The 25,995-nt window shown below is 48.2% G+C and overlaps 1 protein-coding gene across 1 annotated transcript in view; it reads right to left on the bottom strand.

The window, feature by feature from the left end:
* The window catches only part of PM20D1 (peptidase M20 domain containing 1), a gene marked incomplete at its 5' end in the record, with an annotated part of 236,916 nt that overhangs the window by 189,160 nt on the left and 21,761 nt on the right, over positions 1–25,995 (bottom strand). The window contains 3 exons of the mRNA XM_018571733.1: positions 8,764–8,839; positions 12,746–12,865; positions 14,005–14,138. Coding sequence (XP_018427235.1) covers positions 8,764–8,839; positions 12,746–12,865; positions 14,005–14,138 — 330 coding nt within the window. The remainder of the gene's footprint in view (positions 1–8,763; positions 8,840–12,745; positions 12,866–14,004; positions 14,139–25,995) is intronic.

Here is a 25,995-nt window from a genome sequence, read left to right as displayed (position 1 = left end):
GGCAAAGCATAACACATAACTTGCCCCCCTGTAGTGACGCCTATGCCGATGTGGGGAGGAGATTCTGTGCCCTTATATAGGGTTCCCTGTCTCCTCCCACCCAGGGGGTTCTCTTCGGGAGATCCCCCTACCCAGTACTGTGAGGGACCTGTTCCGGCAGGTCCCCAAAGGATCGGGGTCCGCCGGCCTTCGGGTAGGTGGACCAACAGTTTCATCCCCTGTCAGGAGCCTTGCGCCCCAGGGGGTCCGGGAAATCGAGGTCCCTTCTTTATTGAAGGACCAAGCACCCTTGTGCATGTTTTTGTGTGCTGTGATTTCACGGTTCACTTTTTTTGTTCACAGGGGAGTTGTTTTTGATGCACGTTCCACGGCTCAAAAAAAAGGAAAAAAACGTACGTACAGCTTCCTTGCACGCCCTGTAGAGGTGCCGGGAGCCAGAATGTGCATCGCTGTGGTCCAGGCACCTCTACAGGACATGTGAGGGAGCTGTAAGCAATGCATGTATGGATGGAGCGCCCTCATGGCTATAGCCCCCATTCCATCCCCCTCGAGCTGACTCTGCGTCGGACAGCATATTTGAATGTCTGCTTGGCGCAAAAACTGACAGTGCTGCGCTAGAGGAAGACAGAGGAGCCTCTCACCTAAAAAAGTGGAAAGCATATGGTGACCCACCAGTTGAGAACCAAGGTTTTGGTTCTGATCATGGTATTGTGGCAAAATTACAGTGTGATATCCCTCAGCATTATCTACTCCATAATGTAGATAATATTCTTCTTCTAAATTTCTCTGAGTGAATTCTTGGAAAACTCTTCATCTTTTAGGTGAGTGAAAGTTTATGTAAAGCAAAAACACCTGAAAACACAACTGGAAATGAGATGAAATCTTTCTTTAAATTTTTTATTTTTTATTTTATTTGACATTTTTTGTCCATTGTGCATGGAAAAACATAGGCAACATCGGTACAACATTGGGGTGAAAGAAAACATCTTGTACAAAGGAAGGAAACACATAACAACCTCGGTCAAAGTAGCCATTCAAAACGTGGCGGTTCCCTGCGGACCTGAGTGACATGCTTTAGGATTTGTCGGTGTGCAATACCTCGGAGTGATCGGTGGATTTTGGCATATCGGCATCTTAGGTTCGGTAAAACGTGGTAGGCTGTACACTACTGTTACCCTGGGATTTCTGGGATATCTGCCTCACCTGAGTCCAAAAAGACATCAGTCTCGGGCAGGACCAGAACATATAAAGCATGTCTGCAGGGGAGGAGGCGCACCTCCAACATACATCCGGGACCTCGCCATACATCTGATGAAGTCTGTGGGGAGTCCTATACCAGCGGGTTAGGGTTTTGTAACCCGATTCCTGGTATTTATTACAGATCGATGACTTCAGGGAGAGCCATGGTAGCTTGGTCTGGTCGTCCTGTGAGAACTGGACCCCCAATTCCCTCTCCCACAGGTCCGCCTCTACCACCACTTTGTAGCATAAGGATAGAGTCTTGGTTAAGGGTACCACGTCTAAGCAGGTTCGTTCAAAGTCCAATGGGGCTCAGGCATGTAAGGCGGGAGCACGGAGTGAGGAGAGGAAATGGAAAAGTTGGAGCTGACGCCAGAAGCTGGGTTCTCCCAGGTCTGTATCCAGCATAAGGGCTCGCACAGACTGCCAATCGGTGCCCTGGAGGAAATGTAACACCTGAAACCGACCCAGGGCCAAAAGGCGGCGAAATAAGCCGTCCTCCAGGCCCGGGAGGAACTCCGGGTTCCCGATGACCGGGTACATGGGTGAGGGAGAAGGACACAAGCGTTTCTCCCTGAACGCCCTTCGCGCCATCTGCCAGGTAGGGCCCACCGTCAGGTGCGTGGGGGACCATTGGTAGGGGATGTTTTTCTGGATACGTGTTAACATCTGGGGGGGCTTCCGATTTTTGAGTATTAACATGGAAATTGGATAGTTCGCCGTATTGGTGGAGGGCGGATACCAGGTTTGGTATCGTTGTGTTAGGGGAGGTAATAAAAAACAGTAGGTCATAAGCAGCAATTTTATGTTGGTGAGAGCCCACGATGATGCCCTGAATGTCTGGATGTGTCCGTATGGACCGTAGCAGCGGTTCGAGTGTCAAGGTGAAAATGAGGGGAGAGAGCGGACATCCCTGTCTGGTGCCATTCCTTATGTCGAAGGGGTCAGATAGAGTACCGTTGACACTCACTCTGGCCGTGGGTTCAGAGTATAGAGCGAGTATCCAGGAGAGCGTGCCCGGGCCAAGCTCGATGTGCTCCAGTGTGAGGCGAAGGAAGGACCAGTCGACCCTGTCGAAAGCCTTCTCCGCGTTGGTAGACAACAGGAGGCTAGGGGAGGACTTCGACCGAGCCGAGTGGATGATTCTAAGGGCTCGAATGGTATTGTCCCTTGCCTCCCTGCGGGGACAAAACCCGACTGGTCCGGGTGTATCAGAGAGGGGAGATATGGCAGGAGTCATGTGGCCAGAACCTTGGTAAAGAGCTTGATGTCGACGTTTCGGAGGGAGATAGGATGGTAACTCAAGCATACTGTAGGGTCTTTGTCCGGCTTAGGGATCACCGCTATGTGGGCTGGCAGGGTGTCCCTAGGGAGGGAAGGAAGCTCTTTGACCGAATTCCAGGCCGCGAGCATACGACCATGGAGTAGAGCGGGGAACTTCTTATAGTACGCCGTTGACGTGCGGTCATGGCAGAGGCGTTCTGAGGGCTCGGTAGGTTATAATGGGAGGCGTAGTAATCGCGGAATGCGGTGGCTATGTCCTCTGATAGGTGGCAGGTGCTTCCAGAGGGGGCTTTAATCACCGGGACAAATGTACGTGCATTTTGCTGGCAGAGGGCTTGCGCAAGGAAGCGGCTGCACTGATTCCCGTATTCGTAGAAGTGCCTACGGCACCTAGTGAGGGTGGCTTTGGCCTTTTCTATGCCTAAAGAACACAGGGATTCCTGGGTGGTCCGCAGTTGGGACAATACGGTCGGATCGTGGCGTCGCTTATGGAGGAGCTCCAGGGCGTGGATCTGTGTCAGGAGCGCGTTCTGCTGTTCAAGTCTTTGTTTTTTGCGCCTAGTTCCCAATTTAATCAGGGTCCCCCTAATATAGGCCTTGTGGGCTTCCCAAACCGTGTACGGGGAGCAGTCCGGGGTAGAATTTAATTCAAAGTAGGTCTGTAAGTCCCCGTCAATCTCCGGGAGAAGGCCGGGGTCTTGAATGAGCGACTCGTTCAGTCGCCAACGCCAACCTCTTGAGTTTTGTGTAGTCAAAGCGAGGGTCAGCAATATCGGGGCATGGTCTGAGTACGTGATATTCCCAATCTCCGTGCTGTGCACCGTGGGTAGGGAGCTATGCGGAATTAAGAAAAAATCTATGCGCATGTAGGTGTGGTGGACCAGGGAGTGGAGGGAGTAGTCCTTGGTTGTGGGATGCTGTATCCGCCATACATCGGCTAATTGGTTGGTATGTAACAGTTTCCGCAGTCGCCGCAGAAGGGCAAATGGGAGGTCGGGTTGGAGGAGTCCGTCTCGGGGTCTAGATGTAAGTTAAAGTCCCCCCGGACAACCAATGTGCCCTCCCGGAAGTCATTAATCGCAGTAAGGATCCGTTCTAGGAAGGCGATCTGACCCTGGTGAGGGGCGTATACTTCACCAGAGTGATACGCTGGGAGCCAATCATTCCCTTCACCATTAGTAGTCATCCCTCCTCCCCTGCAGACACGTCTATGAGCTGCCATGGCACCGAGTGGGAGACCAGAACACTAACTCCTCTCGACTTCCTATCTGGAGAATAACCATGGTACACTACCGGGTATCTACGGTCACGAAGCAGAGGGGCCGGCCCCTCTGCAAAGTGAGTTTCTTGGAGGAAGGCCACCTGAACTCTCTGGCAGTGCAGATCACAGAGTACCATCTTAAGTTTTTCGGGCACATTTAGGCCTTTCACATTAAGTGAGAGGATCTTGAGTAAAGCCATGGCCAATATGTTGTGGGGTAAAGAGGAAGGGGGAAAGGCGTGGGTTTGAAGGTTGGGGAGGAGAGATGTGGGGCGGGGGGAGGCAGGGTTTACGGAGACAAGTAGGGTGGGAAGGATGGGTTGAGCAGAGATATGGGGGAGATAGGATACCTAGAAGTGGGAGAGGACACAAGGGGGAGGCTAATTTGTGAACCGAGGTTCAATGTCCCAATGGCCCTTGAGGCACTCTTGGGACCAACTAACTGGGGAAACGAATCTGCACCTAGGCGGAGCGGTGCTCCGCAAGTACACCACGATATAATAAACAAACCAATATAATATATAACATGTACGAAAACAGTAACATCATGAATACAACCTCCTGGCAGGGCGGTTGGGTTGCCCGGCAGCTAGCAGCCGAGCAGAGTAGGGTGGCGTAGGTGGGGTGACCCCCGTAGGAACCCCCCCGGCACCCCCATCGTTGGGGCCAGAGGCAAACGCCAGGGGTTTAAAGTGTGAGGTCATCCCATTGGCAACCATGAAGGGGCAAAGCTCCCAGCTCCCCTGCGGCAAGTGATCCCATGCACTGGCTCAGGCTAGACAGTTCCCATTTATATAGTAACACATGCGCATCAATACACAACCATAATATGACATTTTAAACCTGAGAACTGTACTCCCAGGGCCTGTCGGTTAGAAGGGCCCCGAGGGGCAGCAGAACCTTTGAACGGGCTCACGGCAGTTGGTAACCAAAAAGGCCCCGGGGATCTCCCGATACGGGGGGACCCTGCGGGTGACCTGCGGCCACTGGGATGTCCAGGAGGAGCGGGTATGTGGCAAAGTGGGGCAGGAACCGGGGTGGCAGTAAGAGGTAGTGGCCGGGTCAGGGGGGTTACTCACTACATCTCATTACTCAGAGGCCCGAAGTTGGTACAGGGCCAGGTCCACAGTGCATACGAGAGCAGGAGTGGGTGGCTGAGAAAAGCAAGGAACAATCTCACCCCTTTCAGGATTCCGCTGCTTCCATTAAAGCTTCGGTTGGTCGGGCGGGAGGCTCACGGGAGGGAGAACGACGCGCCCGTTGGGTTCTGTGTGGCTTCAGGTTCTCCGGGAAGAAGCCCAGCCAGTCCGGGAGTTGTATGGCAGGGATTCCGAGGAACTCAAAGAAGGCAGGTACATGCGCCCGGGAGCGGACCAAAAACGTGGAGCCTCCTTTGCGGACATGAAGACGAATAGGGTATCCCCACCGGTAGATAGCTCCAGCCCGCCGAATCTCCTCCAGGAGAGGGCGCATGAGGGCCCGGCGGCAGAGGGTGTTACGGGAGATGTCCGGTAAGATCTGCAGTGGGGCCCCATCAGACTCCACGGGCCTCTTTAACCATGCCTGTCTTAGGATATCCTCCTTCATGGTGTAGTGATGCAGACGGCATAGGACATCTCGCGGGCGGGAAACATCCGTTGGTGGGGGCCGACCGTGCGATGCACCATGTCCATCAGGATGGAGTCCGGTGCCGAGTCGGGCAAGAGCGAACCGAAGATGGCCTGGACAGAGGAGCGAAGGTCCGCCGGTAGGGTCGCCTCCGGGAGCCCCCGGATCCGAATATTCTGGCGGCGGTTGCGATCTTCCAGGTCCTCCATTTGCAGTTGGAGGGTCGCGAGCTGGTGGGAAGGCCCCAGCTGGGCCTGTTCGAGGCGCTGGACCCAGGCATCAATCGCCGCACAGGACACTGAAACCGTGGACACCTCCACGAACACTGCCTGTACCTCCTGGCGCACTTTACGCAAGTCTAGCTGGAGTGCGGCCTCCACTCTCGTGACTAGGGCCGCAAAGTCCTCCTTCGTAGGTAAGTATTTCAGAAGGGCCCGGAACTCCAGCGGTACATCCGTTGGAGGGTTGCGGGCTGGGTACTGATCCCCATCGGTGGAATCCGAGTCATACATCCGGGGTGATTGTGAGCCCGGGTGCACCTCACTGGGGCATCGCCTGATCGTTCTGTGCCTCGTGGTGAGGATGGCGGCCCAGCCTCCGCCATCATATTGGATTGGTCTCGGCTGCGGGTCCCTTTCCGCGTGGAAGAGAAATGCCGCTGCAAAGACGGGGTGCCGATGGAGGGCCACCATCCTTCCTGCTCTTTGACATCGTTGGGTAGGTCTCTATGGTGTGGTATAAGTAGTGTTAGTTTGCCTGTAAGTTGGGTGTACCATGGAGCTCTCAAGCCTTGCGACTTACTCCGCCATTAGCAGGACACGCCCCCCATGAAATCTTTCTAAACTGAACAAATTCCCCGTTTTAAAGAGCTGTCATAGGAACAGGTGTCCTTAATGTAGAATTTCACCTCTTGCTCTGGTGGCCACTCTAAAGTTTAGATTTACCTATACTTTCTATCTTAATGGCAATCAGGGCGGCCATCAGAAATTTTGGGGCCCCTTCCACAGCTTTAGGCCTGGGCCCAGGGCCGAATTTAGAACATTACGGGCCTAGTGCTGAGGATTTCGGTGGGCCTTTTGGTGGAAATGTCGAAGGTCACCAGGGCCCTCTTCCTCCGGTCCGGGCTGTGATTTGTAGTCTCTCTACAGCTTGGAGTCAGTGGTGGAGGGCCAGGGCCTGGTTGAAGCTGTGAGTCTGGTAGAACTGCCACTGACTCCAAGTTATAGAGAGAGACTAACAATCTCAGCAATACATTATACAGCAATGCAGAATACTATGAAGCTACATACCCTGTGGTGTTCCTCCGGGTTAATTGTCTGATGTCGCCAGGGTCTCAGGAGGGTTTTGTGGGGTTTCAGGGGGGGTGTGCGGGCTCTCTGGTGGCCAGTGTGGACTCTCAAGCAGTGTTCATTTCGTCGGCGAAAGTTTTTTGCCCGTTTTTCAGTGATAAAAGCTAAATTAAAGAGTAGTTAATGGGATGAAAACGATTTTCGTCCGGTACCCAATTTTCATCAATGTTCTCCTCCCCACTGGTGCTGGCTGCAGAGGTCTGTGTTCCTCTTAATCCCCGCTGCTCTCCCCGCCGATATCGGCAGTGGGAACACAGACCAATGCACCCGGCACAAGCAGGGAGGGGAGACTGTCACTGCATTCCCCCACTGCTCCCCCTTGTACCTCCGCTGCTGCCCGTTCCTCCTTCTCTGGCCACCCCGTTCCTCCTTCTCTGGCCACCTTGTTCTCTTCTGCCCGGTTCCTCCTCTTCTGGCGGTGTTCTATCACCGGTGTCAAGTCTCCAATCAGCAGCTGGAAACAATAGCCAGCCTGCTATTGGATATTTTAAATTGCAATATCAGGCTGGCTATTGCACCCACCAACTGCCTGCTGTCAATCAGCAGAAGACCTGATAGGGAACTTTCTCCTTCAGTTCCCTCCTCTGCTGATTGACAGCAGGCAGTGGGCGGGTACAATAGCCAGCCTGCTATTGCAATTTAAACTAAGCAATAAGAGGCTGGCTATTGCTCCCAGCCTGTTAACGCAGCAGCTAAATGCCTGCTGTGTTGACATTCAGCTCCCTCAGCAGCTGAATCCAGTGAAGGGGAAAGGAGAACCCGTCACCTCCAATGTGCCATCACATAGGGGGCCTGTGAGCCCCACCCCCCTCCCCATGTGATAGCAATGAAGATAAAGAAAACATTTAAAAAAATAAGAGTTAAATCAAATGAAAAATTACTCCAGGGATATATAATGAAATGAATTTGGAAATGCTAGAGAATTGCATAAATTACATTAAAAATAAACCTATTAGATTTTAGTCGACTAAAACAAAACTTAATCTGATAACTAAAATGCGACTAAAAATTAATTTTCGGCAAATTCCCTCTGCAGCTGCTTTAAAAAAAACTTACCTTTACAGTCCAGCAGTTGTGCTCCTCTCCTGCATGCCTAGCTCTGCGCTTTGAGAAAAAAAAAAAACCCTTCCTGCACGTACCAATTGTACAGGGGGGGCCGGGACCGTACCAACTTGCCTGTACATACTAATTTATTTTTAAAAGTGCTCAGTCGGAGCTCGGGCCCCCCCAGCCGCCTGGGGCCCCTTACATTAGTGATGGCCATACCCCCCTGATAGCTGCCCTGATGGCAATGGTCACCAAGACAAAAAGGGAAAGTGAATCTCCTCAGTGGGGACACAGACATCAATAGAAACCTCACATAGGATCTAACCCTTCTGAATTCTATGCAAAAATAAAAAATAAAAATACACTTTAAATCTGAAATGTAGATACTGTAGATGCATAAAAAAGAGCATTCTGACCCTTTTACCTGGGTTGTGTTGGAGCGCATGCAGTATTTCAGCCAAGGAGGCTCCAGCTTGATCTTATGTTACCAGTTTATCTAAAACAAGCCCTGACTGTCTTTATGTACTAGAATACACTTGAGATTTCCAAATCAGTTACTGGAATTCTTTGAATTTAAGATTTTGCTGGATATTTATTTTTTAATAAGGAATAAATGGACACAATATGAGAAATGTCACCAGCACACTGAGTTCCTTTCCAGGATAATCAATCGTGGGTTTATTGAAAACTTATGTCAAAAACACAAGCGCGTTTTCGGGGCCGCACAGGCATAGGAATGATTGATTATCCTTGAAAGGAACTCGGTGTGCTGGTGACATTTCTCATATTGTGTGCCATTGGCGGCGCCATACGCAGTCATTCCGATTACGGAACTTCCTGGTAAGGAGTGCAACAAGCCTTTTCCATCATATTCTATAATAAATGGAGCCTGGGATGATCTCTAGATTTGCCTGTCTCTGGTGTATTTGAGGGTTGCTAGTGCAAAATGTATAAAATAGCAAAGTTCAGTCTTACCTCTCCTGAGAGCTGCTGAAACATGGAAGCCTCAGGACCGCCACCAAACATATTTGGCATTTGATTTTTTTCTAACCTTTGTAGTTGTGAAAATAAGACAGAGAACTTTTTAAAAAAGGAATAAATGTATGGCATTAAGCTGAACTCCAGGCAAAAAGATGAAATTCATATAATGCAGCTGTTCTGCCCACCAGAGGATTTGAATTCTTGTCCTTCATGTCCTCAGTTTCCACAGCCCTGTCACAGAACACATCCAGACAGATGACACCAATTGCTCTGTTCCAATTAAAAAAACATTGGTGCCACCTCCATAGCCCAACCCTCAGTGAATTAGTCGCAGCAAACTACCTCTGCTTACACCACCTTCCAGCATGTTCCTTTTCAGCACATTTGCATGCAGCACACCTAAATAGCTCTCAGTTCTACCCCTACTTCTCCCACTCCTGTACAAGGAATTGCCCGATATAAAATCTTACACTAGTTGCCTTAAAAAAGGTATGGTTTATTAATAAATCCATAATTGCATTAATTGCCTGGAGTTCACCCTTAAACATATATAAACATACATAGGTTGCACAGAACTGATCAATAAATTCAATAAAATACAAAGTATTTTTTGTTTGACAAATGCAGGAAAAAAGACATTCACCTTTTCCACACGTGAATAACCCTTTCATAAAAAACATTGAAATAGCTGAAAGCAAATTGCTTAAAATACAAAGGGCACAATACACACAAAAAAAGGGCACAATACACACATATATATATTTATATATCCTGATGCCACTTTTTCAGGCCCAAGTACAAGTGCATCCCCTCATGTACTTGCCGATACCAATTACCGATACTTGGATCAAGCCATTTTGGGGAGCAGTTCGAGCGGTGGAGCCATATGGGCGTCTATGCGCATCTGAGCACGCCATACCCAGAGTCACAATGCCTCTCTGCCAGGTAAAGAGAGGGCAGATCGGCTTTAAATAAACATATGGTATCGAGAGAAGGGGCGGAGCTTGTCTAGCTCAGCTCCGCCGGTGATCGATCGAAAGTTCGAACTTATCGAGTTCTGGGACCGCATTACTTCCGGTTTCCTTAGAACTACGAGGTTTGCACACAAAACGTCTTCTGCCCGAGCGCCATCCGCGGCATTGCCCTATGCACATACACCACAGCAATAAAGTAATAAAATGAAGTCGGATCATAGTAATCAAGCACGTTATTTATCTCCGGTGCCCCACTCAAGCGGCGGCCATATTGAGTGGGGCACCGGAGATAAATAACGTGCTTGATTACTGTGATCCAACTTCATTTTATTACTTTATTGCTTTGGTGTATGTGTATAGGGCAATGCTGCGGATGGCGCTTGTGCACAACAAATTTCTTGCCCAAAACTCGTACTTCTAAGGAAACCGGAAGTCATGTGGTCCCACAACTCGATACGTTTTTACTATCGACAGATCACCGGACTCAACAGGGTTGCTATGCAACCTGTATACAAAAACCGAGAAGGGACTGGACCTGTGCGGCTGCGCGTTGATGCCACACCCCCGATGATGTCACACGCCATTCTAGCGTGGCATCAGCGGGGGGTGGATGCTTATAAGGGGACAGAGGAACAATACACGGAGGGTGAGTGAGAGGCACACATGAAAGCGAGAGACACATACAGGAGAGGAGGACACAGATAGGACGTAACAGGAAACTAAGAACAAACGGGTGGATCTCGAGGAGGAGAATCTTTTTTTGCATATTTTGAAGGTAAACAATATATGGGCACTTAATTATTTGTATTTTGTTTTGTTTTTTAAATAGTGGTACACCTTGCAGTGCCAATATTGCAAGGTGTACCAATTTATTATGGGCACATAATAATAAACATAACTTAATTGCACCCATAACGTTTTCTCAAAAAAAGTCTAAGGAGATATATAACAGTGTTTTTGGACTATCACCAATGGATACACAGCTACCATGCTAGACACAGAGGACAATGAATCTAACGAATAACATTATGAATGTAAGAATAATTAATAGGTGATAATCAAATAGTGAATTATATTGAACACATAAGGAGGGATAAGTATATATAGATGAACACTGGACACATAAAGCTATAAGGATAAGGGGATGGTTGTTAACTCTCCTATATACATATATACAGGGATGAAAGATAAGGGTTATTGAAGGGGACTAAACATAGAGGAAAACTTTAATCACGGTTTGTTATAGATACAAAATTCCTGCTGGACCTTTTTGTGCATCTGTGGCTCCGCTACCAGAACTTTCTGGGGGTGACTGGAACTGGTCCTGTCCTCCTGGAACTGGATCCCTACATGACCTCTAATCCCTGGGTGAGTGGCTGCATAATATAATTATATAATATATATAGATTTGTTCCAAACCAAAGCAGGATCCTCGTCAAACGGAAACCGGCGTTTCAGATTACCCGACCTGAGAGGCTTCTTCTCAGGGTCAGCCTATTCTCTGAGAATAGCCTCAGATAAAACCGTATGTACTGGAAACACCTTAGATCTTTTAAGTTGTAACCGCTGATACCCCCTCCTTTCTTTCTCGTGTTTGGACAACTGCATATGCCCTTCCTGAATCTCTAACGTACTATAAATTGCAGCAAGCAAGTCATCCACATCTTCCAAAGATAGTTTATACCTGGAAATGGCCGAAACGTCATCCTGGGTACTTAGTTCCTCTGATGACGAACCATAATGTGAAGGACCTGGTTCCCTTAGGACCCCACTGTGCCAACTTGGGTAGTGCAAATAGGAGCAGCAAATGGCACAGAAGCGGAGGTGCTGGAGCCCTGAAACCCTCCAGCAGTGATCTGAATGAATGAAAAGTGGAAGATAATTCCTCCTTCACAGTTGCTAATAGGTTACTGCAAGCAGCTGTGGATTCCTCTTTAAGCAGACTGTCAATACATTTCTGGCACACAGATTTAGAGCTTGGCTTGACTGCACATTTTTTCTTTGGGGCCACCTTTGTTTTATCCCGAAGCTTCAGCCTGCAAGAGAAGACCAAGGAGCCATAATCTGCTCACTACCCAGATTATAAGAGTGCTCCTTAACACCAAAGCGTCCATCACCAAGGGACCCCAGGTGGAGAAAACACAAAGACTGAGGGACTGGTGAAGAGCTTTTTAATTGCTATTTTTAAAGCTATTGGGTGACGTGTTTCCTGTGTTTGGGGGAGGAGATTCCATCTCGTGATGCTGTCCTGGAAGACGTTATGGGAAACAATCATACCATTTTTATATTTTTTTTATACAATTTATCACAACAATTTCTTGTTTCTCCCTGACACCAGAAACTGTCCTCAAGAGATGGAGGGGGAATTATAGTATAAAAGGAAATCAGTAAAGTTTGTCACTTTAGAAAACTTTACCTGTATTCATCATGATTGGTTAATCATGGTAGTAACACGATCAGGCACACAGATTGGTTATTGAGCCACGCTCATGATTGGTTAATCATGGTATTAACACGATCGGCCGCACAGATTGGTTATTGAGCCACACTCCTGGGCCCAAGGCCACCAGCAGCAGCTTTGTCCTAGGCTTGAGCTTGTGAATGAAATAAAAAAGAACACATACTTTCTCCCTTAAAGTATTTTTTAAACCTAAGTGCTAAATATATGTAAACAGGTATTTTTCTGGACTTGCAGAAAATCTACTTAGCCTAAAAAAATAAAACTTTTGTAGCCTCCACAACTAAGGACTGCAATATATTACACTCTTGTTATATTGTGATATTTAGATATATTTTAATTTACAAAAGGGGACTTAAGAAGGGATTAAAGCAGAAGTAGATGTGGAAGTGCATCAGCAGGAGGTTTGGGTGGATAAGTGGGCAAACTGGCCAAATCTGAGCCTGAACCTCATCCCTACTCTTCAATATATTAGAAAGGTGGGGGCCCACAGACAGCGACAGACAATTACTTTACTACTTTCTACTATATTACAGAGCTTCACCTGGACACAGCTGCTGCAAGGATCCCGATGCAAGTCTCAGCAGGAGGCATTGAAGAATGGCCAGGTGGCTGGTTTACAGTCAAGTTGAGTGTGATAGCTCCTTTCTCAGTTGTGCCAACTCTGCGGAAATAGAGCAACATTTGTATCTGATTATAGAACACGCTTTTTTTTTTACAAAAACCACACCTGGAAAAACACTGGGAATTCTGTCTATATGGTTGTTGACTTTTCACTTGCATAAATTACAGTTCATGAAGCATTTTCTAATGCTGGCAGGACCCTATTTTGCAGCAAGAAATCAGTGCTAAACAATAATCTGCAATTTCATAGCTAAAAAACAAAGCATTAAGCGTGTGCCGCCCCAATGGGGCATAGAATATGTTATTACATTAATGTTAGTAGATAGTTTTATACAGATCGTTTTCTCTATACCATTTTCTATGGATGTTTTATATGTTAGTTCCTATGCTGCCATCTAGTGGCCTTTGGTCATGATGCACCTGTTTTTTTAGATCACCTATCTGCTGCGTATGAACGCTACCAGCGGCTGTTTGCAAAATATTCAGCTGTCTTACAGGACTGTAATATAGAGGAGTCTTCAGCAGAACTGACCAGGACTGATGCACTGAACCAACAAAGGGACCTCTTAGTGCAAAATGCTCAGTGTAAGGCAGAACTCCGCATTGCTCAACTGCAGGAGACCAGATCTCACAGATCCACATCAACCAAGCACACTGCACGTTCTTCTAGATCCTCTCGCTCCAGAAGTTCAACATTAAGCGACAAGCTAATAGAGGCCCGCGCTGATGCTGAATCAAGAAAAGCGCAAAGCTCCCTTGCTAAGAAAGAAGCAGAGATGGAAGCTCAAAGCAAAACTCTTCAAGCAGAGGCGGCCTGTTCCGAGGAACTGGCCTGTTCCGTGACCGCCGATACTTTGCTGCCTGCACCGACCTCAGCTATGTTCTATGACTTTGATTTCTGATTCTGCTACTGTGCTCTTGGACTGCCCCTGTACTGGCTACCACTACACAGGAGAGTAGAGGTACCAATTGTACTGGCAAGTTCCCTGCATCTGGGCTCCTACCATAACCAACCTGATACCCATACATTTATGGATAAACCTGTAAAATATTGAGATGTCAAGACAGTGGAGGACAATTATCACAGCACAAGCCTTAGATTTCTTCATGAGGCATGACACTTTTCTCTAGGCAGATGGTTATATACCGTGTTCTGTTTACATATTATAATGAACCTACAGAGCCACTGGTCTCTTTACTCCTTGAATAACACCATCTAGGACTGCTAACCCCTCATCCACTACAAATGCAAGTTTCACTCCATGAGACTGAAGCTTTTTTACAATCTTCATGGCGCCCTCATGTCCAGACACCTGTTAGAAACAATAGAAACAAAAAGCAGAGAAAAAAAATAAAACAAAATGAATATTACAGGAAAAACAGTAGAGTAAAGTTATATAAACTTGCAGGGCAGCCATCAGAAATTTTGGGGCCCCTTACACGGCTTTAGGCTGGGCCCCCCCGCACCGCCGCCACACTGAGCCAGTCATACTATTATTATACACATATAGCTCTGACATATACCGCAGTGCAGTACAGAGAACACTGAGCCAGTCACGTCAGTCAAGCTTGGAGCGGTGGAAGTACAGCAATCAATGCACCGGCTACAGAGAACTACAAATCCCACCAATAATACATTATACAGCGCAATACAGAATACCACCAGCTATAGAGGAAAACAACACATCCCAGCATTACAACATAGATACAGTGTATAATGTATTGCTGGGATTTGTATTCCTCTATAGTTGATGGTACATATAAAGCGCAATACACCATCAGCTATAGAGGAATACAACAAATCCCAGCAATACATTTATACAGCATGTAGGGGGTGGGGGGTGGGAGTACCAGCAGTCTTACCTGCACACTCTTCAAGCAACTTTACTTCTTCCCCCGAGATCTTGGTACTGTCGGCAGCTGCCGTTCCCCCACGCTGCAGTCTTCCTGCAACAACGTGATCATCTTGGCAAGCAGCGTCTTAGCGGACAGCAGCGGGAGAGAGCTCAGAGCTGGGTGAGGAGGTGAAGCGGGCGTCTTGACGCATGCGGCGCGCGTGGAGCCATGAACAGAGGCAACGAAAGCCGACTTATCGATGATGGAAAACGTTGACAACATTTTCCATCATCGATTTTGATCGACTTAGTCGATTAGTTGTTGCAGCCCCAGTCACATCAGTGTCTGTATAGAGGAGCTTACACTCTAATGTCCCCCCTCAGTCAAATCCCAGCAATACATTATACAGCAATGCAGTACAGTATATGAATTTGATGCAGGGCTTAGTGACCCGCTGGACGCAGGGCTTAGTGACCCGCTGGACGCAGGGCTTAGTGACCCGCTGACGAGCCCACCATAGATGCTGCACAGCACACCTGAGACTCTCTATAAAGGGCTCTGCAGGTGTCTCAGGTGGGCTGGTCAGGGCTGCATCCCCCCTCCCAGCTCCTCTTACACCTGGCCTCCTCTGCCGCCAGACTGGCCGGAAGTGACGTCACTTCCGGCCGGTCCGACATCAGACGAGCAGAGGTGCTGATGAGGCCTCAGCCTGTCTCGAAGTCGCTGGATCAGCAATGCTGGGGCCCTGTGCTGCTAGGGCAGGGCCTCCTCCGCTGCAAGGGGGCTTGGCCGCCTCCTCGCCTTTCACTAATAAAGAACGCACAGTTTAGCAGTATAGAACGCACAATTCAGCAGTATAGAATGCACAGCTCAGCAGTATAGAATGCACAGTTCAATAGTATAGAACGCACAGTTTGATGCATTTTGGTGCATTCCAAAGCAGAGAAAATAGTGCCTGCTGCAGTTTTCCCACATGCACTGGAACTGAATGCTGTGGTGTGAACTAGAGCCCAAAATACCATAGGAATACATTAAATGCATTTTTGATGTATTCTTAAACTGATCTGCATCTGCTCCGTACTTGGTGTGAACAAGCCCTATAGAATGTTTTGCACAGTGGAAACTACAATGTAGGGCGTGGAAAAACTCCTTTTCCCACAATGCTTTGCTTCCTTCATGTACGTGCCTTCATTAATATTCATAGTGGTAACACCTCCTTGGCAGTGCAAAGTGAACTGGAGACTTGTTTGGTTTTTTTACCTGTTACTACAGTTGGGGAAATGTTCTGAGTGATTGCTGGAGACAAAATATAACTGATTTCCTTAGCAATCACATACAACAATCCTCCAACTGTAGTCATAGGTAAAAAAAAAAAACAATTAATCTCCTGGTCACTCTGCGCTGTTCCCTGGACAATTTGTATATATTATGGTTCCTACCGTGCTGTGAAACTGATATACCCCCTATGTTTAACTAAATAATTCCAAATAATTGACAGTGTACTTATTGAACACAATCAAATGTGCCACAAAAACAGGTGAACGTTAAATGTACAAAAGCAATCCACCATGTGAAAAAGAATATGCAGTGTATAAATATAAGTTGGGAACTACAATTCACATGGTGGAATTGTAGCTTAGGAACTACAGTTCACATTACATGGTGTATCATGGATTAGTTTGTTCAAGAACACAATTAAAGATTATATGGGGGACTGATGTGAATTGTAGTTCTCAACTTTATATTTATGTATAATCTTTTTCACATGGTGGATTGCTTTTGTATATTTAACATTCACTTGTTTTTGTGGAACATTTAATTGTGTTTAAAAAGTGCACTGTGGAAAGCCGAATGAGAGCGTGACAGTGAGGTGAGAGAGAGAGGCAGCCCAGCGAGACAGACAGATCAGAGAGAGAGAAGGAGAGGGAAAGAGACAGAGAGAGCAGAGAGACAGGCAGAGAGAGACAGGCAGAGCAGAGCGAGAGAGAGAGACACACACACACAAATAGAGCAGAGATAGACAGACAAAGCAGAGAGACAGGGCGAGGGAGAGAAGTGAGTGAGGGAGAGACAGACAGAGCAGAGAGAGACCCACACACACAAATAGAGCAGAGATAGACAGACAAAGGAGAGAGCGAGAGACAGGGCGAGACAGACAGAGCAGAGAGAGAGAGACAGCCAGAGAGAGAGACAGAGAGAGAGAGAGACAGACAGAGCAGAGAGACAGACAGAGCTGAGAGAGAGAGAGACAGGCAGAGCAGAGAGAGACAGGCAGACCAGAGAGAGAGACAGACAGAGCAGAGAGAGACAGACAGAGCAGAGAGAGAGACAGACAGAGCATAGAGAGACAGACAGAGCAGAGAGAGACAGAGCAGAGAGAGAGAGACAGACAGAGCAGAGAGAGAGAGACAGACAGAGCAGAGAGAGAGACAGACAGACAGAGCAGAGAGAGAGACAGACAGACAGAGCAGGGAGAGAGAGACAGACAGAGCAGAGAGAGAGACAGACAGACCAGAGAGAGAGAGAGGGACAGACCAGAGAGAGAGAAAGACAGACCAGAGAGAGAGACAGACAGACCAGAGAGAGAGACAGACAGACCAGAGAGAGAGACAGACAGAGCAGAGAGAGAGACAGACAGAGCAGAGAGAGAGACAGACAGAGCAGAGAGACAGACAGAGTAGAGAGAGAGAGAGACAGACAGAGTAGAGAGAGAGAGAGAGACAGACAGAGTAGAGAGAGAGAGAGAGAGACAGACTGAGCAGAGAGAGAGAGAGACAGACTGAGCAGAGAGAGAGACAGACAGACTGAGCAGAGAGAGAGACAGACAGACAGAGCAGAGAGAGACAGGCAGAGCAGAGAGAGAGAGACAGGCAGAGCAGAGAAAGAGAGAGGCAGAGCAGAGAGAGAGAGACAGGCAGAGCAGAGAGAGAGAGACAGGCAGAGGAGAGAGAGAGACAGGCAGAGCAGAGAGAGAGACAGAGCTGAGAGAGAGAGACAGACAGAGCTGAGAGAGAGACAGACAGAGCTGAGAGGGAGACAGACAGACAGAGCAGAGAGTGAGAGAGACAGACAGAGCAGAGTGAGAGAGACAGACAGAGCAGAGAGACAGACAGAGCAGAGAGAGACAGACAGAGCAGAGAGAGAGAGACAGACAGAGCAGAGAGAGAGAGAGACAGACAAAGCAGAGAGAGAGAGACAGACAGAGCAGAGAGAGAAAGAGAGACAGACAGAGCAGAGAGAGAGACAGACAGACAGAGCAGAGAGAGAGACAGACAGACAGAGCAGGGAGAGAGAGACAGACAGAGCAGAGAGAGAGACAGACAGACCAGAGAGAGAGAGAGGGACAGACCAGAGAGAGAGAAAGACAGACCAGAGAGAGAGACAGACAGACCAGAGAGAGAGACAGACAGACCAGAGAGAGAGACAGACAGAGCAGAGAGAGAGACAGACAGAGCAGAGAGAGAGACAGACAGAGCAGAGAGACAGACAGAGTAGAGAGAGAGAGAGACAGACAGAGTAGAGAGAGAGAGAGAGACAGACAGAGTAGAGAGAGAGAGAGAGAGACAGACTGAGCAGAGAGAGAGAGAGACAGACTGAGCAGAGAGAGAGACAGACAGACTGAGCAGAGAGAGAGACAGACAGACAGAGCAGAGAGAGACAGGCAGAGCAGAGAGAGAGAGACAGGCAGAGCAGAGAAAGAGAGAGGCAGAGCAGAGAGAGAGAGACAGGCAGAGCAGAGAGAGAGAGACAGGCAGAGCAGAGAGAGAGACAGAGCTGAGAGAGAGAGACAGACAGAGCTGAGAGAGAGACAGACAGAGCTGAGAGGGAGACAGACAGACAGAGCAGAGAGTGAGAGAGACAGACAGAGCAGAGTGAGAGAGACAGACAGAGCAGAGAGTGAGAGAGACAGACAGAGCAGAGAGTGAGAGAGACAGACAGAGCAGAGAGACAGAGACAGACAGAGCAGAGAGAGAGAGAGACAGACAGAGCAGAGAGACAGACAGAGCGACAGTATGGAAGGCGTGCGACCGTTTCTACTGTTTGTGGCGTGCTCATAAGACAAATGCCACACGGGCCGGTTCAAAAGCGCACACTGCGCGTTCAACATTGCAGTCATCGGAAGCCCTCCCCTCAGAGGGGCGGGCTTGCGATGATCGCAAGTACGATCTGCCTGTCCAAGATGGGCAGATCGTACAAGCTTTGATCGTAGAGCAGATCGTAGAGCTTTTAATTACCTTACAACCATCGCAAGTCGCACACACACAAATAGAGCCGAGATAGACAGACAAAGCAGAGAGCGAGGGAGAGAGCGAGAGACAGGGCGAGGGAGAGAAGAGAGCGAGGGAGAGACGGACAGAGCGAAGCAGATCGTACAAGCTTTGATCGTAGAGCTTTTAATTACCTTACAACCATCGCAAGTCGCACACACACAAATAGAGCCGAGATAGACAGACAAAGCAGAGAGCGAGGGAGAGAGCGAGAGACAGGGCGAGGGAGAGAAGAGAGCGAGGGAGAGACGGACAGAGCGAAGAGAGACACACAAATAGAGCAGAGATAAGCAGACAAAGGAGAAAGCGAGAGACAGGGCGAGGGAGAGACGGGCAGAGCAGAGAGAGAGAGAGAGAGAGAGACAGACAGAGCAGAGAGAGAGACAGACAGAGCAGAGAGAGAGAGAGAGAGACAGAGCAGAGAGAGAAGGACAGACAGAGCAGAGAGAGACAGACAGAGCAGAGAGAGAGACAGACAGAGCAGAGAGAGAGACAGACAGAGCAGAGAGAGAGACAGACAGAGCAGAGAGAGAGACAGACAGAGCAGAGAGAGAGACAGACAGAGCAGAGAGAGAGACAGACAGAGCAGAGAGAGAGCGACAGACAGAGCGGAGAGAGATAGAGAGCAGAGAGACAGATGGAGCAGAAAGAGAGAGAGAGAGAGAGACAGTATGGAAGGCGTGTGACCGTTTCTACTGTACGGTCGCATGTCTTTTGTCTTACGAGCATGTTGAAAAACCAGCCGAAAAGCGTACGATTTTCGGCGGGCTTGTGGCATGCTCGTAAGACAAATGCCGCACGGGCCGGTGTGCGCAAGCGCACACTGCACGCTCGGCTTTGCAGTCATCGGAAGCCCTCCCCTCAGAGGGGCGGACTTGTGATGATCGCAAGTACAATCTGCCTGTCCAAGATGGGCAGATCGTAGAGCTTTTAATTACCTTACAACCATCGCAAGACGAAAGTCGTGCAATGGTTGTAGAGTGCATGGCCAGCTTTAGTGGTATTATAACAAAGAGGAAGCAACTGGGAACAACAGCAACTCAGCCACGAAGTGGTAGGCCACGTAAAATGACAGAGCGGGGTCAGCGCATGATGAAGCGCACAGTGCGCAGAAGTCGCCAACTGTCTGCAGAGTCAATAGCTACAGACCTCCAAACTTCGTGTGGCCTTCAGATTGGCACAACAACAGTGCGTAGAGAGGTTCGTGAAATGGGTTTCCATGGCCGAGCAGCTGCATCCAATGCGTCGGATGCAGTGGTGTAAAGCACGCCGCCACTGGACTCTAGAGAAGTGGAGACGTGTTCTCTGGAGTGACGAATCACGCTTCTCTGTCTGGCAATCCGATGGACATGTCTGGGTTTGGTGGTTGCCAGGAAAACGATACTTGCCTGACTGCATTGTACCAAGTGTAAAAAGTTTGGTGGAGGGGGGATTATGGTGTGGGGTTGTTTTTCCCCTTAGTTCCAGTGAACGGAACTATTAAGGCATCAGCATACCAAGACATTTTGGACAATTTCATGCTCCCAACTTTGTGGGAGCAGTTTGGGGATGTTTGGCCCCTTCCTGTTCCAACATGACCAGGGCACAAAGCAAGGTCCATCAAAATGGATGAGCGAGTTTGGGGTGGAGGAACTTAACTGGCCTGCACAGAGTCCTGACCTCAACCCTATAGAACACCTTTGGGATGAATTAGAGCGGAGACTGCGAGTCAGGCCTTCTCGTCCAACATCAGTACCTGACCACAAAAATGCGCTTCTGGAAAAATGGTTAAACATAGACACACTCCTAAACCTTGTGGACCCCTTCCCAGAAGAGTTGAAGCTGATATAGCTGCAAAGGGTGGGCCAGCTCAATATTGAACCTTACAGACTAAGACTGGGATGCCATTAAAGTTCATGTGCGTGTAAAGGCAGGCATCCCAATACTTTTGGTAATATAGTGTATGTATGTATGTATATATACCCTGTTTCCCCAAAAATAAGACATACCCCGAAAATAAAACCTAGTACTATTTTTGGGAATTGCTCAAATATAAGACCCACCCCGAAAATAAGACCTAGTTCTGACCATTCCCAGGGCCAGTGGTGGCATAAGGGGGAACTTGAAGAGCCGCAGGAGAGAATCAGAAGTGCCAACGAAGCCAGCGCTAGAGGAAGTGAGGCGGCACCAGAGGGAGCAGAGCTGCATAGGCCGATGCCTTCTCTATAGCGCCGACTCCTGTCACAGGCGGAGTGATATCAAATGCACTCCGCCTGTAAGGAATCGATAGTGAAAGTGCGCTTCACTCATTCTGGCCAGCGATTGGTTAGCAAATTGTTCTTGGAAAGGTACGGCACCACTGATCACCATATTTTTGTACATTAAAAAAAAAAAGACCTACCCCAAAAATAAGACCTAGTGTGTTCTTTTGAGCCCCAAAAAATATAAGACAGTGTCTTATTTTCGTGGAAACACGGTATATATATACACTGAGTGGCCAGATAGGTATTAATGCATTATTTATATCTATCTATATCTATATATATATAGATATAGATAGATATAAATAATGCACTGATAAATGTTTTTAGATTATTTTGAATGGTACTTGCCGATACCAAATACGGATACTGGAAGTCCCATTAGGGAAGCGAGGCGTCATGTAATGAATCGCTGCCCGGCTTCCCGATTAGCCCGGAAGCCGTTTCCATGCTCTCCCCATCACCAGGTGACGAGGAAGCATTGAGCTGGTCTTCTGGCTCCATGCTCCCTTGTCACCAAGCAACAAGGGAGCATGGAGCCAGCTTTCCAGCCTATCAGGATGCCGGGCAGCATGTAATGACTCACTGCCCGGCTCCTTGATTGGCCAGCTTACTGAGCAATCAGGAAGCTGGGCAGTGAGTCATTACACGCCCCCTGGCTCCCTGAAGCCGGCTCCATGCTTCCCCGTCACCAAGTGATAACTTGCCGCCCGCTCCCTGATACCGGAAGTTCTGGTATCGAGATAAGCATCGGGAGCATACACGTACTCGCCCAAATACTCTATCGGCACTATCGGTGTATCCCGAATATATATATATATAATTTCAATGCAATAACAGAATAGACTCAGGTCTCCGCAAGGCAATAAGCAGTACCTCGAGGCAATAAGCAGTACCATGCAAGCACAAGGAAAACATGCAAACTACATGCAGATAGTGTTCTGGCCAGGTATTGAACAAAGGGCCATTAATCACTGTGCTGCCCACTAAACTTAGAGAAGGAACACTATATAACTACTGAAAAAAACTAACCTCTATGTCCTCTTTTAGGACACACACCATTAACACCAGTGCATCTAGGGAAAGACTACCACAATAATCACTGCTATACTCATAATGTTAGTGATAACAAAATTAGTGATAAAGCTAGGGAGTAGGTGTCATACATATCCACTTCTTGGGCCAGATTCCACTAGGCAATGTACCTTGCTTTTAGCTTTTGGGGTTGGCTCCTTAGTTTAAGACAAACCTTTCTTGTATCTTCTATTATTATCATTATCTATTGAGGAACCATTATTAGCCCTGCCGCCTTACCTCTTTTCAAGAAGCTTCCCCTTCATTGCAGGCTGTAGTTCCAGGTGGAATTGGGACTCCACAATGCCCAGTTGTACAGCTTCCATTAGCGCCTCTGCCAGGCTGGGCTCCATCCTGCATAGTCTTTTCTGGTGGTGGGCTCGCACTACACACGGCAGGAGAACAAAGCACGGTGATGGGAGCGCACCGCTGACAACAGTCCCCTGGCCCAGTTCTCCCAGGGCTGGTGCAAGAATTTTTGCCAACACAGACGAAGGTACATCCCCTCCCCGTGCCCTCAGGCCCTCCTTACACTAGCACTGGCCCTGAATGTAAACCCTTAATACATGACATTTTGTTTGCTAAAGCACTCTAAATCATAAATTTATCATTTTGATAAATTAGAATACTTTTCTAATTTTTTCACGTGTTGTTAAAGGGTTACATCACCTTTTCACAACAATAAAAAGGTGAACACTAACTAGCTTCTCACCTCCCAATCCTCTCTGCACTCATCTGTAATAATAACCCTTACCCGCCACGCATGCCTGCTGGTAGAACATGCTCAACACAAGAAAACTTTACCATACAGCCCTGAAGGCTGTAAAGCAAACATAATGGTTGCAATGGAGAGGGGTGATTGGTCAGTGTGGCCAGGTGACTGCGCTGACCATTGATAACTTTTTCTAAAATGCTGCCTCAGAAGAGAGAAGGCTCAGGAGAGATCCTTACTGATCAGTGCAGTCACGTGGCCGCACTGACCAATCACTGATCCCCATTTCAAGCACTATGTTGCCATACATATTCCAGGGTTGTGTAGCAAAGTCTTGAAGTGCGGAGACTGTTATATCGACTGGTGTGAACGGTGGGCGATGGAAAACCTTGGAGCGAAATGTAGCATGGACTACACTTCCAACTTATCCTGCAGTTTCCAGCCTTGTCGTGAGGTGAGGAGGGTGTGAGTTAGTTAACTTTTTAATTTTTTGTAAAAAGGTGAACCAATGATTTAAACCTCAGTGCTGCTGTGGAGATCTCCTGCACCCTTTTTGCAGCCACTTCTTGCCTATAGTCACTCCAGCAATTCCTGCATGACATTTCTCTGAACAGGTTTCCTGATGGTGGCAACTGCGATCACATTGCGGCCGGAGGGCGTGGCTATGGTGCCATTCATTTCAATGGCCCACCACGCCCCCTCCTGCGCCACAAAAAAGTGAGCCGGCTGGAATGTGACGCAGTGCGTTCCAGCCAGAATCGGACCGGAACGCACTACATATGGTGTGAACTAACCCTTAAAGAAAAGTACTTATTGGATACCCTGAGTTACAACAATTGTAAAAGGTTCACTGGAACAAAATGCTGCATTTTTCGAATATGAGCTGCTGTAAACCACTTTTTCATCTGGACCTAATATTGAATTTATTTTCCATATACATCAATGTAGATATTACAGCACACAGTGCAATATACTACAGTGACATTACAAATACACTCAGGGCCTGACATTACAAATACACTCAGGTCCTGATCAGGTGCGGATCTGCAGACGCGGTGCTACTGATGCAGTGCGTTTTTGCCGCGTTTTTTGATGTGTTTTCGGTCAGTTCATTTTTTATTTTGTTTTTATTTTAGCCAAGGGGCTGTCAGTATGAAGATTCTTCCTCTGAAAGCACTTCCGCCCTCTCGGAACATCTACTTCCCTTTGTGTATGTAAAGCTGGTGATCAGACATGTATCACATGTTTGCAGGCATGTTGATTTTTTTTTTTTGTTACAAATTCTTTATTCAAAGAAGTTTTTCACAATTTTCCATGGGTAACATAATGGGGGAAAAGGGAAGTACAGATAATACAAAAAATAAAAATACAAAGTCAGAAATTCAAGGTATCACAGCGGCCCCACATTGGCCCATGGGGGCAGGTGAAGGAAGCAATGCTGATTAAATGAAGACCTGGACGTCCAATCTAGACCTTTCTGGGGATTGTAGGAAATATATGCAAGGACCCTGGTTGTGTCATTAACAAAGGATAGCAATGAGAGGCGTTCAGGTTCTTCAGCCAGGGTTCTATTATGTAAGTATGGAATCGGGTCTCAGCACTATCTGGAAGCAGAGCAGCATCGGGGTTGCGGGGAGATAGGGAGGTAGGAAGGTGGGGGGTATGAGGGATACATGGTATGGAAGGTTGGGGGGGAGTAAAGGAGAGAGGGGGATGCAGTGTAGGTGGGGAGGAGAGAGCCGAGAAAAAGCTTAGGGTATTAGCGTTTTGGCATGCGAAGGATATTATATTTGAGTCAGGGGGGTTTGCCCGCCCAGACGAAGGAGGTGAATAGGGTTCTCAGTCGTCGGAAGAAGGATGATGGGATCCTTATTGGTAGGGCTTGGAGTGGGTAGAGAAGACGAGGGAGTATTGTTTGTTTAAGAATATTACACCTCCCCATCCAGGAGAATGTGCCCTTAGACCATGTTTTGAGGTCGGAAGTGATAGCGATAAGTAGCGGTGGAAAGTTGAGGGGGTATACCTGTGAAAGGTGTCAAGGGAGGTGTACTCCCAGGTATTTCAGGGATATCGGGGACCACTTAAAAGGGAAATTGGTTAGCACCCGTTGCAGCCGGGGTCCCGAGAGGGAAATGTGCATGGCAGATGATTTGTGCGAGTTGACTAAGAAGTTGGAAAGTTCGCCGTACTTGGCTATTTCGGATAATAGTAATGGGAGGGAGACGTCTGGGCAAGTGAGGAAGAACAGAAGGTCATCCAAGAAAGCGGCCACCTTGTGTTGGGCATTTTATGTCAGGATTAGAGCGGATAGTTCTGAGGAAGGGTTCTAGGGTGAGGATGAAGAGTAGGGGAGAGAGGGGGCACCCCTGGCGGGTGCCATTCGAAATGTGGAAAGGCGGAGAGAGGACCCCGTTCACTCGGACCCTCGCAGAAGGGTTGGAGTAGAGCGAGCGTATCCAGGTCTTCATGAAGGGTCCCAAACCAACCGCGTCTAAAGTGGAGGTAAGGAAATCCCAGTCCACCCTGTCGAACGCCTTCTCCGTGTCGGTGGATAGTAGGACGCAGGGGGAGGCGGACGACAGGGCAGAGTGGATGAGTCCCATGGCTCGGGTTGTATTGTCCCTAGCCTCCCTCGTTGGGACTGCAGGTATACGTTGGCTATAGTAACTGTTTGGGAGTCAATGGTGCCTTTCACAAAGAGTACCCAGCCTTCTTCCCCCGCATAGTTATCAGGAAACAACCACGGGAGGGAATGAGAGAGAACAATGCTAACGCCTCTTGAGCGTTTATCGGGTGAGCTGCTGTGATATACAGTGGGATATCTTTGGTCATCCAGTCGGGGTATATGGTCAGTTTGGAAGTGGGTCTCTTGGAATAGCGCCGCGTCAATTCGTTGGCGGTGGAGATCTCGGAGCAGCATCGTGCGCTTTTCCGGGACATTGAGCCCTCTGGCGTTGAGGGAGAGGACTTTAAGAGGGGGCATCTCCAAGGCCAGAGGGGATATAGACTGGAAAGGAGAAGAAAACTGAAAAAGGAGGGG

This window comes from Nanorana parkeri, unplaced genomic scaffold, assembly GCF_000935625.1.
Source record: "Nanorana parkeri isolate BGI_ZX_2015 unplaced genomic scaffold, ASM93562v1 scaffold1823, whole genome shotgun sequence".
NCBI lineage: Eukaryota > Metazoa > Chordata > Amphibia > Anura > Dicroglossidae > Nanorana > Nanorana parkeri.
This window is presented reverse-complemented; position numbering and strand designations above follow the sequence as displayed.